The 12115-nt window shown below is 37.8% G+C and overlaps 2 protein-coding genes, 1 long non-coding RNA gene and 2 pseudogenes across 5 annotated transcripts; 2 read left to right on the forward strand and 3 right to left on the reverse strand.

Annotated features, from left to right (window-relative positions):
• Nucleotides 1-313: 313 nt before the first annotated feature.
• Nucleotides 314-2318, reverse strand: LOC120159877 (annotated as a pseudogene).
• On the reverse strand, nt 1926-4531 carry LOC120159882. Of its 3 annotated transcripts, none has more exons than XM_039170399.1 (7): nt 4293-4531; nt 4131-4208; nt 3841-4035; nt 3684-3761; nt 3234-3299; nt 2951-3016; nt 1926-2836 (listed from the first exon to the last, which is right to left on the reverse strand). In XM_039170399.1, the coding sequence occupies exons 1-7, from the start codon at nt 4437-4439 to the stop codon at nt 2756-2758; spliced, it is 711 nt and encodes a 236-aa protein (XP_039026330.1). In that variant the 5' UTR covers nt 4440-4531; the 3' UTR covers nt 1926-2755. The 3 variants fall into 3 exon arrangements, with proteins under 3 accessions (XP_039026330.1, XP_039026332.1, XP_039026331.1); XM_039170401.1 differs by having other exon boundaries at nt 2932-3016; XM_039170400.1 differs by lacking the exon at nt 2951-3016.
• Nucleotides 4532-5179: 648 nt separating this feature from the next.
• On the forward strand, nt 5180-7255 carry LOC120159878 (annotated as a pseudogene).
• A 2-nt stretch (nt 7256-7257) lies between these two features.
• Nucleotides 7258-7920, forward strand: LOC120159885. The gene is made up of 3 exons (XR_005519392.1): nt 7258-7331; nt 7435-7662; nt 7753-7920. It is a non-coding gene; the product is annotated as an uncharacterized LOC120159885 (long non-coding RNA).
• Nucleotides 7921-9409: 1489 nt separating this feature from the next.
• On the reverse strand, nt 9410-10718 carry LOC120159884 (macrophage migration inhibitory factor homolog). Its single transcript, XM_039170403.1, has 3 exons — nt 10585-10718; nt 10277-10477; nt 9410-9589 (listed from the first exon to the last, which is right to left on the reverse strand). Exons 1-3 carry the CDS (start codon nt 10693-10695, stop codon nt 9554-9556), a joined length of 348 nt encoding a protein of 115 aa, XP_039026334.1. The 5' UTR covers nt 10696-10718; the 3' UTR covers nt 9410-9553.
• Nucleotides 10719-12115: the final 1397 nt, after the last annotated feature.

The following is a 12115-nucleotide window of genomic DNA, read 5'->3' on the forward strand; positions in this document are numbered from 1 at the left end:
GAATTACTTGCACTGATGAAACTGTATTCATTCACTTGCACTGTCGAAAGACTAGCAACATGGAATTTCTTACAGCGCTGAAATAGGGTTTTTCTTATATCGTTTCATAAGAGTGAAAGTGCATTTGCTATTTAGTCCCTAAAGAACTGGTGATGTAAATGGTCATACATTTAAATCTAAACGGTAAGCTTATATTCGTTTTATCAGAAAGGGATAAAAAAAAATAGCAGCACTCGGCGATATAAGACCTAAAAATAACATGACTGGACGGTAGACAGAAGCAAGCAAGGAAGAAAAGAAAAAGAATTTTCGGCTAAGAAAATGTTGTTAACATATTTATCGACCAAAATAAATCTAAAACTAGAACTAGAAGAGATTTGTTTCTTCCATTTGGTGGAGGGAAGAAGATGGCATCATTGGATCTCTTGGACCTGAAAATCTTCTCTGTCTCAGCTGGAACCTTGAAAGCTGCTTGTAGAACTTCAGGGGATATAGCTTTCCATGCCCCAATGCTCCCAGCCAAGTGAGTGAAGGCAGGGCTGCATATCAATTCATCATAATTCACAATTGGTAACACAACTCAAAAAAGTATCGGATTTTGAGAACAAATGACTTACTTGGGAGTTGTGATGATCGAGAACCATGACAATCCATCTGGATCTGCAATCTTTGATACAACAAAGAACCTTGGCTCTATCAACAGGTTCCCTTCCTTCACAATGGTTTCCAGTATCCTTTTACCCTCAACACCCACGACTTGGAGACGACCACTGCCCTTCAAAATATACGTGACCTGCAATGCTGAATCACATGAAAAGCCGGGTGAACACATCGCATTGCCTTCCAACCTAACGAGATCAGCACCCATCCCGACCTGGCCAACCAAAGGTGAGCAGCACCACATTGCCCGCATTCTTGATATCCGTATCAAATTTGAAGTTTAATCGATTTTAAAATTTAATTAAGTTTGTAATGTGTTCTGAGTCAGTACATAACCCACCTAAGAGTTAAAGTTACGTTATTTGTTAATTAATTTATAATTAATACAATCAATTTTTTCTTATGTAATTAATCTTTGTAAAGAAGGCTTCAATAGCACTACCATTGGACTATCATTGCAAACAAAAATGACTGTTAAAATGCATTAGTGACAGACTCAACTATCCTTCCATGCACATCCATCTGAATGGTACAGAATCGAGAATTTCAGCAGAGTTTTACAGGGCTGTGACTAATGCTGGATACGGAAATTATGAGAGTTCAAGCAAAAGTGACATCTCCGAAAGGACTTTCCTTTGAAGTTATCCCAGAAACAACTAAATTTATAGGAAGCATCAAAGCAAATCTTTTAAAGTTACTGTCAAGGGCGGTTCAATAGAATGGGACGGATATCCCATCAGCTACACTTGAGTGGAGTAACAAAGGGCACGGTGTTAAGAGCCATATCCTTGTCTTCAAACAGAAACCATCATTTTGATTTTGCTCCATGTTTTGTATATCAAAAAATCAGATTTCATGAATCGGTCACCATAAACTTGTTTTGGAGAATACAATGATTCAGACATGTCTGATGTAGCAACAAAATGGCATACATTGTGCGGATAAAGAATAAAAACTGAAAGTTGTATATATTATCAACCACGAATTTTCAACATAACAATCTGACCCTCATAAATGTGGTTTTCAGCTAGAGGGTGAAAACCAAGCAGCATATTTTACAAAGCATTAACTATGTTTGCAGCTAATGCAAACTATTTTCACAGCCCTGTTACTGGTTAAGGGGGAAAAAAGGTAAGCACTCTAAATCTGCCGCACAATATCCCCCCGAAAAAAGTATGGCTAATTAACTTCAGCCCTTGTATCCTAAAACCAAAACGAAAGAGGAAAAAGCCTAGAAAAAATACCTGTTTCTGCTTTTGAATTTGTATTCCTGCAAAGGTGCTAACTTCATGAGTTCCCTGCCCAAACATTTTCTGATAAGCTCATTGTTGTACCCGACATTGTCGACCTTGGAGGTTCTTTAGCTTTATAAGTTCTTTCCTCCTCCTAGCTTCAGCAGCAGTCACTGCATCCTGTACTTCCTTACTTATGGAATTGGTCGATTCTTGATTCTCTTCTGGCAAGGCATCTATAATGTGGCATACTCTTATTGGAGTCCCTTCAGTATTGACAACATGATCTGGTTCATTCTCCTGTTCTTCAACAAATGTAGCCCCTGCTGAACATGGAGGTGTAAGCACAAGGACCTCTTCTTTGATGTGAAACCTTACACACTGACCACCTCCATCTGGCAGAGGCCTAGGTGGAGTATAATTCATGTTATTCGAACTGGCTTCAAGTGAGCCATAAGCCTCTTTCTCATCTCTATCGGTAAAGAGGGATTATATTCCTCATGAGCAACAGATTTCAAAGAACACCAGCACTAAATCCATTATTCACAGAAGCCTCTTCTTTGATATTACTTATGCCACAAGAAGGATGAGGATGCAGTCCATTCCCATGATCAGAAGAGAAATGTACCAAGGGTAAGGCACTGCATATAAGGGATTCTTGGGGCCATTAACATTTCTGGAATTTTCTTGATCATGAGACGAATCAAGCATACCATAAGTTGGTGGATAAATGCTTGATGAAACAAAAAAAAAAAAACATTTTGTTGCCCACATTGAGATTGAAGAGGGTGTGAAGACTGAACAATGGAAGGCCACCAAAAATTGGTAAAAGGATGTTGGCTATAAAGAAATTTGGATAATTTCTAGATGGACCAGAAAATCTGATGGGCTAACTTAACTTCTCCAGGAGCTTCCACTTCGTCAGCTTTGTTTGCCTTAGCCATCTGTGGAAAAATATAGCATGTCAAAGAAGTAAAGGGTATTTTCAAGATTAAAAAGTAGTGAGCAAGTAAACTACTTTCAAGGTTAAAAGGTTCACTGATGCTAATTCATGTTACCTCTGCCTTCAGGTCCTTATTGGTGCTCTCCTGAGACAGATACTCTTTCATGGCCAACTCCTTTGCCTTCTCCGTAAGAAGGTTATCAAAAAAGAATAAGGAACCATGCGATAGTAACATATATAGAATGAACAAGAATTTTATAAGGGTAGAAACCTAAATTCTTTTAGTATTACTTTAAAACCAGCAGAGCAGAGGTACTCAATTTTGAAAAATAAAGTAAAAAGAAAAAAATGGCCTTAATGGATTATCCAGTCAATTCCATAGAAGAAGTACCACTTACCCTCTTCAAATTTTCATTCTCCCGTGTTAAATCGGCAACTTTTAGAGTCAAATTTTCAGAGAGAGCCTGAACCAAAGCGCAGCATAGGTGTTCAACAGTTGGCCTTAAATCAACTTCAGAGAGCAATAAAACCAAAAATAGATTATATATGAATGAAAATGAGCTGAATAGTTAGATACTAAAATCTTGGGACTTGCTTATAAATAACAGAGAATGTTGCAAGTAGCAAATGTCAATCCTCAAACATCTTTCACAAGCATAGTCTCATTAGACAAAATTTTTACTAGTCACATCAACAAAAAATATAAGCAACTCAACCGGTGGAGACCGAAAACCATGTAACATAAAAAAAACAAAAGCACACATAAGCATCTCAACTAATGGAGATTGAAACCATGTAACATTAAATCCCAAAGCAAACATCACTGTAACATGTAAAAAATCAATTACCTGCCTCCGGCTAATCGTCTGCCTTGCTGACTCCCTGTTTGCTAATATTCTACATAGTCTTCGCTCTTCCTTTTCAGTCTGACAGAAAAAAAAAGTTTCATTTGAGATCTAAGGATCAAACATGAAGCATAAAATGAAGTATAAAAGGCCATTCTACCTCAGTTAAATTCTGTCGTGACCTCCACCGACCACCTGACATGTATTTTTCGACACATTGAGTACTCAATTTGACTGGTTCAGCTTTCTTCCCAGCCTTTACCGATTTTACAAGTGCAACGTTGCCAGTCATTTGACTCTGCTGCTTATCCTCTCGAACATCTTTCTCAGGCATTCCCACTATGTTGAATAATATCTATAGTGAAAGCAAGCAACCAGTACAAGTAAATCAATAAATCTGAAAATGAACATATAAAAGAATATTTAAAACAACAACCAAACACAACTGACCTTCCTTTCACGAATCATCTGCAAATCTGAATCATTATTTGTTAACATTCTATGCAATCCATGAGTTTCTTTTTCAGCCTTATCAAAAGAACATCAGTTAAAAATAAGAACATTTAGTGTGCACAACATTAAATGAAAGAAGTTATTATCAACTTCCATTACATTCCTTGTCGACCTCAACACCCCATTGGACGTGTTAATAGCAGCATAATGATGAATCATGTTACGTGACACAGCATCCTGCTCAGCTTCTACTGATTCCATAACTTCAGTTGTGCTTGCCACTTGAATTTGCTGCTGGGACACCATTGATTGATCCTGCTATAAACAAAAATAATTTTCAAATCCTGCACGATGTAGTGCCGCTTGTTGACAGATCACTAAACAAACCTAATTAAGAGACAATTCTCTATTGTCATCAGTTTCCCTCTAGATAACCTATGTTTCCCCTCTGATGCAGGGGATCCGAGACAGATGATGCTGAGCTGTCAGATTGCACCTTGATGGCGCTGAGATACCAGATCAGCGTAAAGGCGGGAATTGATTGTGACATGTTCTCATTGGGGTCGTTTTGAGTATGATTCAGTCTTTTGGCCATAACTTTGGCTACAAGTGTCAGAATCGCGCATAAGATCCCAATTCGGAAAGTTCTTTTCGACGTGCACGCTCTCCACATTGAGCTATGCTCCATGTGGCCTTTTTTCAACCTCAAATTCTGCCGTTTTCCCCTCCGAATTACTAGATTTAGATATTTTTTATTATTTATGGTAATATTTCGATTGTCAATTAGGAAGTCAATTTAAATCTGATTTAGGCCGGATTTTTTGGAGATTGCTTATTTTATTTTGAATTTCAATTTAGAGTGATTTTCGGGATTTTTCTATTTTTAGCAAAATTCGAATAAAGACGATTTTTTGCTATAACAGTCCGGCTTGTGGACTGATTTTGGCATTGTTTGATTTTATAATATTTTATTAAACCCTAGAGACTTCTTTTCTCTGGTTCTTTGGACTAATTTTCTCTTGTGAATCATCTGTTGGAGCGCCTGCATGATAATCACTATTCTGTCTGACGTCACTCCTTTCATTTTATCTATGTTTTTAATCCTTCAAATCCGAAATATAGAAAATTTAAATGAAACTGGGGAAAAAGGCCTTCTTCACCCTGTTGATAGGTTTTTGTACTTGGAGTTTTCATCGTCGCCAAAAGTAAGTGTTCGACCTCTCTTTGTCACTAAAACACGGTTCTCGGTTAAACCTTTTGCCTCATTTCAAGTATTATTAACACTACTTTTACTTGCAGACGACATTGATCCATGGTTGATCTGGGGATATTATGTTTCTCCTATGATGTATGGACAAAATGCCATTGTAATGAATGAAATCCTCAACAAAAGGTGGAGTGCGGTAAGATATTCGAAGTCGTCGTGTTTAATTTCTTCATGCATTCAGTTATATAAACTTTGGCTAGCCATTCATAAATCAATATCTTGTTTAAAATTGATGCAATGACAGAACAATACGGACCCCAGAATTGATGCACCAACAGTAGGGAAAGTTGTTCTCAATACCAGAGGCTTCTTTACTGAAGAATATTGGTTTTGGATTTGTGTTGGAGCACTCTTTGGCTTCTCTCTTCAACATTTTATTTATTGGAGCATTGACTTTCCTGAACCGTTAGTGACATTCTTAATATTTTCTTATATTTACAAGTTACAATTATTTGTGCTTGAATATTCAATCTGGGTTAATGAATTTTCAGCCTTGGGTGATACCAAAGCCGTAGTCGTAGACGAAGACAAGAAAAAGAATACTAGAAACCCGTACTCAGGCGGAAGAATATCGGAAGGTAACCGAACAAAGTTTAAACTTCAAGTTAAAGTACTTTTTCCATCAGTTTAGAAGTGTTTAATTTTTCTTAATGATTTACAGATGTTATTCTAAAAGCAAGAAACAATCCAAAAAATCCTGGAAAAGGCATTGTTTTGCCATTCCAACCCCTTTCACGTGCATTCAACCATGTTAACTACTATGTTGATATGCCTTCTGTAAGTTACTTGCATGTTATATCGACGTTTTTGGTTTGGTGAGAACATTTGAGGTGAAACCATGGTTTCTTCACTAGGAAATGAAGGCTCAAGGTATTGGCGAAGATCATCTTCAGTTGCTACGAGACGTTAACGGTGCTAATATTGACAGCATTAGTGGGTGTTAGTGGAGCTGGGAAGACAACCCTGATGGACGTTTTAGCTGGGAGAAAACAGGCGGCTACATTGAAGGACATATCAGTATCTCAGGTTACACTAAGAACCAAGCAACCTTTGCTTGTGTCAGCGGTTACTGTGAACAAAATGACATTCACTCCCCAAATGTCACGGTTTATGAATCGCTCTTGTACTCCGCTTGCTTCGCCTTGCTTCCAACATCAATACGAAGACTAGAAAGGTTTGTAAAAGCATCTGCAAAGTTCTCGTTTTGGACTCATCGACAACGTTCCTGTGGTAAAACTAGATATTGAATATTTTCTTCTATAGATGTTTGTTGACGAAGTTATGGAGTTGGTTGAGCTCAAACCACTAAGGAATGCTTTAGTTGGACTTCCGGGAGTTGATGGTCTTATGACAGAACAAAGGAAAAGGTTGACAATTGCAGTAGAGGTGGTTGCTAATCCTTCCATCATCTTTATGGAAGAGCCAACTTCAGGGCTTGATGCCCGAGCTGCAGCGATCGTTATGCGAACTGTGAGAAACACTGTGGACACTGAGAGGACTGTTGTCTGCACAATTCACCAGCCTAGCATCGACATATTTGAAGCATTCGACGAGGTACAAAACTCTCCAGGGACATTTAGCTGTTTAATTTCTGCTGCCTGCATTCAGCTTTGTATTGTGCTTGTTGCAGTTGCTGTTAATGAAAAGAGGAGGTCAAGTCATTTATGCAGGACCTCTGGGTCGGCATTCTCACAAGCTTATAGAATATTTTGAGGTTAGAGTTTCTCATTTCCCTTTAGAAAATCCTTATTAGATACTTGATGAGAAAGTTGAGAAACCTAAACTAGTTTGAAAATTGCATCTTTGACTGCAGGCCTTCCAAGGGGTTCCGAAGATCGGATATGGATACAATCCTGCAACATGGATGCTTGAGGTCTGTGCTCCATCAGTTTAGGCACAACTAGATGTGAATCCAACTCATCGCTTTATCGGTATGTTTAAATGCAATTAACATAGTGGGTAATCTTTTTCCTCTGAAACTGGACAAGACTAATGGATTCATTATACTCAATTTTATCATGTACAAACACTCAGGATCAATCAAGAACTTATCAAAGAGCTTAGTGAACCAGCACCTGGCTCAAAAGATCTTTTCTTCACTACAAAATATTCTCAGTCATTACTCACACAATGCAAGGCTTGCTTTTGGAAACAACATTGGTCTTACTGGAGGAACCCTCAGTACAATGCCATTCGATTTTTCATGACAATAGTTATCAGTATCTTGTTCGGTCTTATATTCTGGAACAAAGGAGAACAAGTGTAAGCAATTTGTCTTTTATCATGGAACAATTTGTTTCTCCATAGTGTAATTGAAATTTGGCATTAAACAAAATCTATTCTGATCATTAGATCAAGACAACAAGACCTGATGAATCTTCTTGGAGCACTGAATTCTGCCGTGCTTTTCCTTGGAGCAACCAATGCTTCAGCTGTTCAGTCCGTTGTTGCAATCGAGAGAACCGTCTTCTACCGTGAAAGAGCAGCTGGAATGTACTCTGAATTACCGTATGCATTCGCTCAGGTAAAAAAACTTCAGTTCAGTACAAATCAAACTGAATGTACAAGGTGGACTTATAAGAACTATCCTTTTTTTCTTCAGGTGGCAATAGAGAAAATCTATACTGAAATACAAACACTCATTTACACATTACATATGGAGGGCATTTCATAATTTGGAGGTCTCCTACGGAAGCTGCTCTCAATCTAGTGTTGAGGGCAGCCTACTATCTTACCTCCCCCTTACCCCATTACATATGGGAACAAGGGACATCCATCCATCCATTTCATTTACACATTACTTCTGTACTCGATGATCGGATTAAGATGGACGCCCGTGAAATTTCTGAGGTTTTATTACAACATATTGACATGCTTTGTCTACTTCACTTTGTACGGAAGGATGATCATTGCTCTAACACCTGGTCATTAAGTTGCCGCCATTGTCATGTCATTCTTCCTAAGTTTTTGGAACTTGTTCTCTGGTTTTAATCAATCAATCGACAGAGGAAGATCATGTTATTCTAATAACAAATCAACTTGCCGATCTGTGTTGTAAGGTTTGTCATCTTTATCTCCTCAATCTAATGTTATGGACCTTTTACTACTTGGCTTATTGATTTCAGTGCAAATAATCATGTGACAAATGGTCAATCCAACGTTCAAGGTGCAACTCTTTATCTTCTTATCATGCTATTACTTGGTTTTATTTCAAGTGCTAAATTCTACAGTGACTATATTCAAGTGCTGATGTAGAATCCCTCGGCAACTGATGCAGAACACTAGCAGGCGATGAATTAGATGTTGATGATGATCGTAGCACCTCGGCAAGGGGTCCTCCCATGGAACCCATCAAATCTGTTATCGACTTTGCTTTGGGCTTCGAAAAGACCCTCGTTTTCATTTTTTGGAATCTGAGGAGCTGGCAGAGCATAACAGAACGTTGTAGGCCAAAAATCAAGCATAAAGAAGAACCAAATATAAAAGATCTAGCTTTTACTTGCGACAAAGTTGAAGAAGATCAATGAGAGGGAAGGCCTTGAAAAACCAAAATCGTTGGGACCGTTACCCACGGCACCATATCTATAGCACCAGCACCGGAAACACCACCGCCGATTGTATGCTTGATTGATCATACCTTTCAATTTACTAACCAGTGGTGTGACACAAGACAAACACACGCACAATCAACTACGCCATCCAAAAGACAACTAATTAGACTTTTCTTTGCCCCGAATGGAAGACATGAATTTTATTTCGATAAACAATTGGTAACATGTGCTAATCCGATATTTAATTAAAAGAACATACCGAATAATTTCATATTTTTCCAGTTCCTGCCTTGATCACTTTTAATTTTATATATTCTATACAAAAAAAAACTCATTTTAATGAATTAACTTGGGCATTAAACCTGAATTATTCTATCTTGATATGTGCTGGACTTGAGTAGGATAATGACCCCATATTTTGAGCTGAACCAAGGGAAATCTAAGCGGAACACCACTGATTCAACTTGCAAATGTTTTCCAAGGTAATACTTTTCAGTTAATCATAAAGTCTTCAATCGATAATTTTTTATAGACAAAACTAGTCCTGCACACATGATTCTGGCTTGAACTGCGATATGCTTTCTGTTCATTTCAACCACTCATCAGAAAGTCGAACCGTTGAATCCAAAGAATGACCGCTGCATCAATTAAAAAAAACATGAAATAGACATTGAGCTGAGTTAATTAGAAGTGAAGGATCAACTGGACGACAATCATATTTCAGAGCATTAATAACTACATCCAACAAAAGCCGAGCTCGTTTCATACAAGTTACTGATAGTCATTATATAGAAGCAAGTCCAATTGCATTGTTATGTTTCAATGACCTGATGATACAATTTGGTTCTCTAGATGCAGCAAATTCATAAAAACGTGTTCGAAAATGAAAACATCCACACAAATAAGTTATAGCAAAGCAAGTTAGATACTTCACTCAGTTGTAAACAATAATTTGACAATACAATTAAGGACTGCGAAAATGATTACCCTAAAAACAGATCCAAAGTATAATGTTATTGCTTTATCTCTTTGAACCCAAAACCAAGAGTTACCCTTTTGCTTATACAAACAATTCTTTTCTCTTTGTTGCTATGAAGAAGTGTTGGCAACAATAATATTTTGGCTAAGGTTGAGTTCAAACTAAGTTCAGAAAAATTGGGATTATAATCGAAAGGCCAGTGGTTTTGATAAGGTGTGTGCTTTTCCATCAAACATGTTTCAAACATTCAACAGAGCACTGCAAAATCCCAGACTTTTCTACTAAACATTCCAAATAAAAAAAACATTTTCATCTTAAAAGAGTAAAAGCAGAGGGAAGAAAGGACCTGAACATCATAGAATTTGATGTAGAAGCGAGAGCTATCGATTGAGAGCTTGGTTTGAAGAATATCAGCAATTGTTGAACTGAGTTTGGAATTAACAGAAAGTCCAAGTCCCCCGACAGAAATCAATTCTCCATAAGCAGCGGGGGCTTCCGTCCCAGCAAATGCCATGGGAACTCCTCCATTCACCAAGATCATCACGTACTGTTAACCCATTTTATCCCCCCCCAAAAGAAGATAAGTAAACAAAGATAAAGCCATTGAAAAGTTACAATAGAACAAAGAGAGAAGAAGAGTGAATAAGAACAAACGGATTCGGGTTTGCCGATGATTTTGGCAACAGCTTGGGTGGCGTCTTTGAGGATGTCAGAGGTGGTGACTGCGTCCACAGGTAAGTTTGTGTATAAATTCAAGGTCGGCATTTCTTCTTCTTCTTTGCTGCTTCTATTTTAACCAACTTTTTCCGGATTTGCCAAAATGACCAACAAAATCGCAATGCGATCACTAATTCGCAACGCGATCTCCATTATCGCAAATTCGCGTTGCATTTTCGCAATGCGATAGTTGAAAATCGCGTTGCGATGGTCTACAGTATCGTTGCGATTTTCCCAATTCGCAATGCGAATAAGTAAATCGCAACGCGAATTGGGAAAATCGCAATGCGATACTTACTATCGCAATGCGATAATAAAAAATCGCAACGAGATACTTACTTTCGCAACGCGATACTGACTTTCGCAACGCGATTTACATAGCGCCATTCGTATTAACGCGTATTTTTTTTTCAAATTCCAAACACGTATTTTTTCTTAATAAATCGGAAAATGAACCGTCCACAGTAATCGCAACTCATAACCTCAAACCCAAAAACACAACACTCAGTCTCATCTCCATCTCTCACTCTCTACGGCGAAATCCGTCCCCATCTCCGAAGATTTCCGTCCCCATCGCCGGCGAAATCCCTCACAACCATTCACAGTCAAAAATCCCTCGCAATCATTCAGAAATGGAAAATCAACCTCCGAGGGTTAGTTTTTTTTATTTTTATTTTGAAAATTTTACATTATTTTAGGTTTTTCATATTGAGATTGATGATAAGTTTACTGGTAATTTCAATAATAGATTAACCATTTCACTTAGATTTCTTATTAAATTCATTCGATTGCTGCCAATACTGCTAAACTGTTTAGCCTGTGAAGTTAGTATTTGTTTTTGCTTTGTCTTTTGGTTGAAGTAATGCAGAAGAAGAATAGTTTCGAGAATGAAAATCGCAACGCGGAAATAACTATCGCAACGCGAAATAAAAATCGCAACGCGAAACCAAAATCGCATTGCGATTTTCATTTCGCGTTGCGATTTTTATTTCGCGGTTGCGATTTTCATTTCGCGTTGCGATTGTCTGGTCGCGATAGTCATTTCGCGTTGCGATTCTCTCATTGCGATAGTCATTTCCGCGTTGCGATTCTCATTATCTCGTTGCGATTTTCATTTCAACCAAAAGACAAAAAACAATGTTGCAAATTTTAGTTTCAAGAATAAACTACTATTTATGTTTATTGTTTTGTTTTTGGTATATCTTGACAGTGTAATTTTTGGTATATCTAACTTGGTATGTTTATTGTTTTTTTGTAGAAATTTTTTTCGGCTTCATTGACATTAAGGAATAAAGTTAGCCTAGCCACTACAATTGCTTCGAAGCTTTCACCTGCACAAAGAAAATTGTTTGAAGAAACCTGCTTCGGGTCATGGCTGAGAGTACAGCATCCGGGTGGAGATGCTAGTTTGACCCATTTGTGGCTTTAGACCATGACTAGCGATCTACCTGACAGTATACAACGTGGT

The sequence above is a fragment of the Hibiscus syriacus genome, unplaced genomic scaffold (assembly GCF_006381635.1).
Source record: "Hibiscus syriacus cultivar Baekdansim isolate YM2019G1 unplaced genomic scaffold, ASM638163v2 tig00111378_pilon, whole genome shotgun sequence".
NCBI classification, from domain to species: Eukaryota; Viridiplantae; Streptophyta; class Magnoliopsida; order Malvales; family Malvaceae; genus Hibiscus; species Hibiscus syriacus.

Coding starts and splice junctions, on each gene's coding strand:
- LOC120159884 (XM_039170403.1), bottom strand. CDS start 10,695: ATGCCGACCTTGAATTTATACACAAACTTACCTGTGGACGCAGTCACC. Junction 10,478..10,584: donor TCATCGGCAAACCCGAATCC/GTTTGTTCTTAT, acceptor ATGGGTTAACAG/TACGTGATGATCTTGGTGAA. Junction 9,590..10,276: donor TCAAATTCTATGATGTTCAG/GTCCTTTCTTCC, acceptor TAATTGATGCAG/CGGTCATTCTTTGGATTCAA.
- LOC120159882 (XM_039170399.1), bottom strand. CDS start 4,439: ATGGTGTCCCAGCAGCAAATTCAAGTGGCAAGCACAACTGAAGTTATG. Junction 4,036..4,130: donor AGATGATTCGTGAAAGGAAG/GTCAGTTGTGTT, acceptor CTTTCACTATAG/ATATTATTCAACATAGTGGG. Junction 3,017..3,233: donor AGAATGAAAATTTGAAGAGG/GTAAGTGGTACT, acceptor CTTACGGAGAAG/GCAAAGGAGTTGGCCATGAA.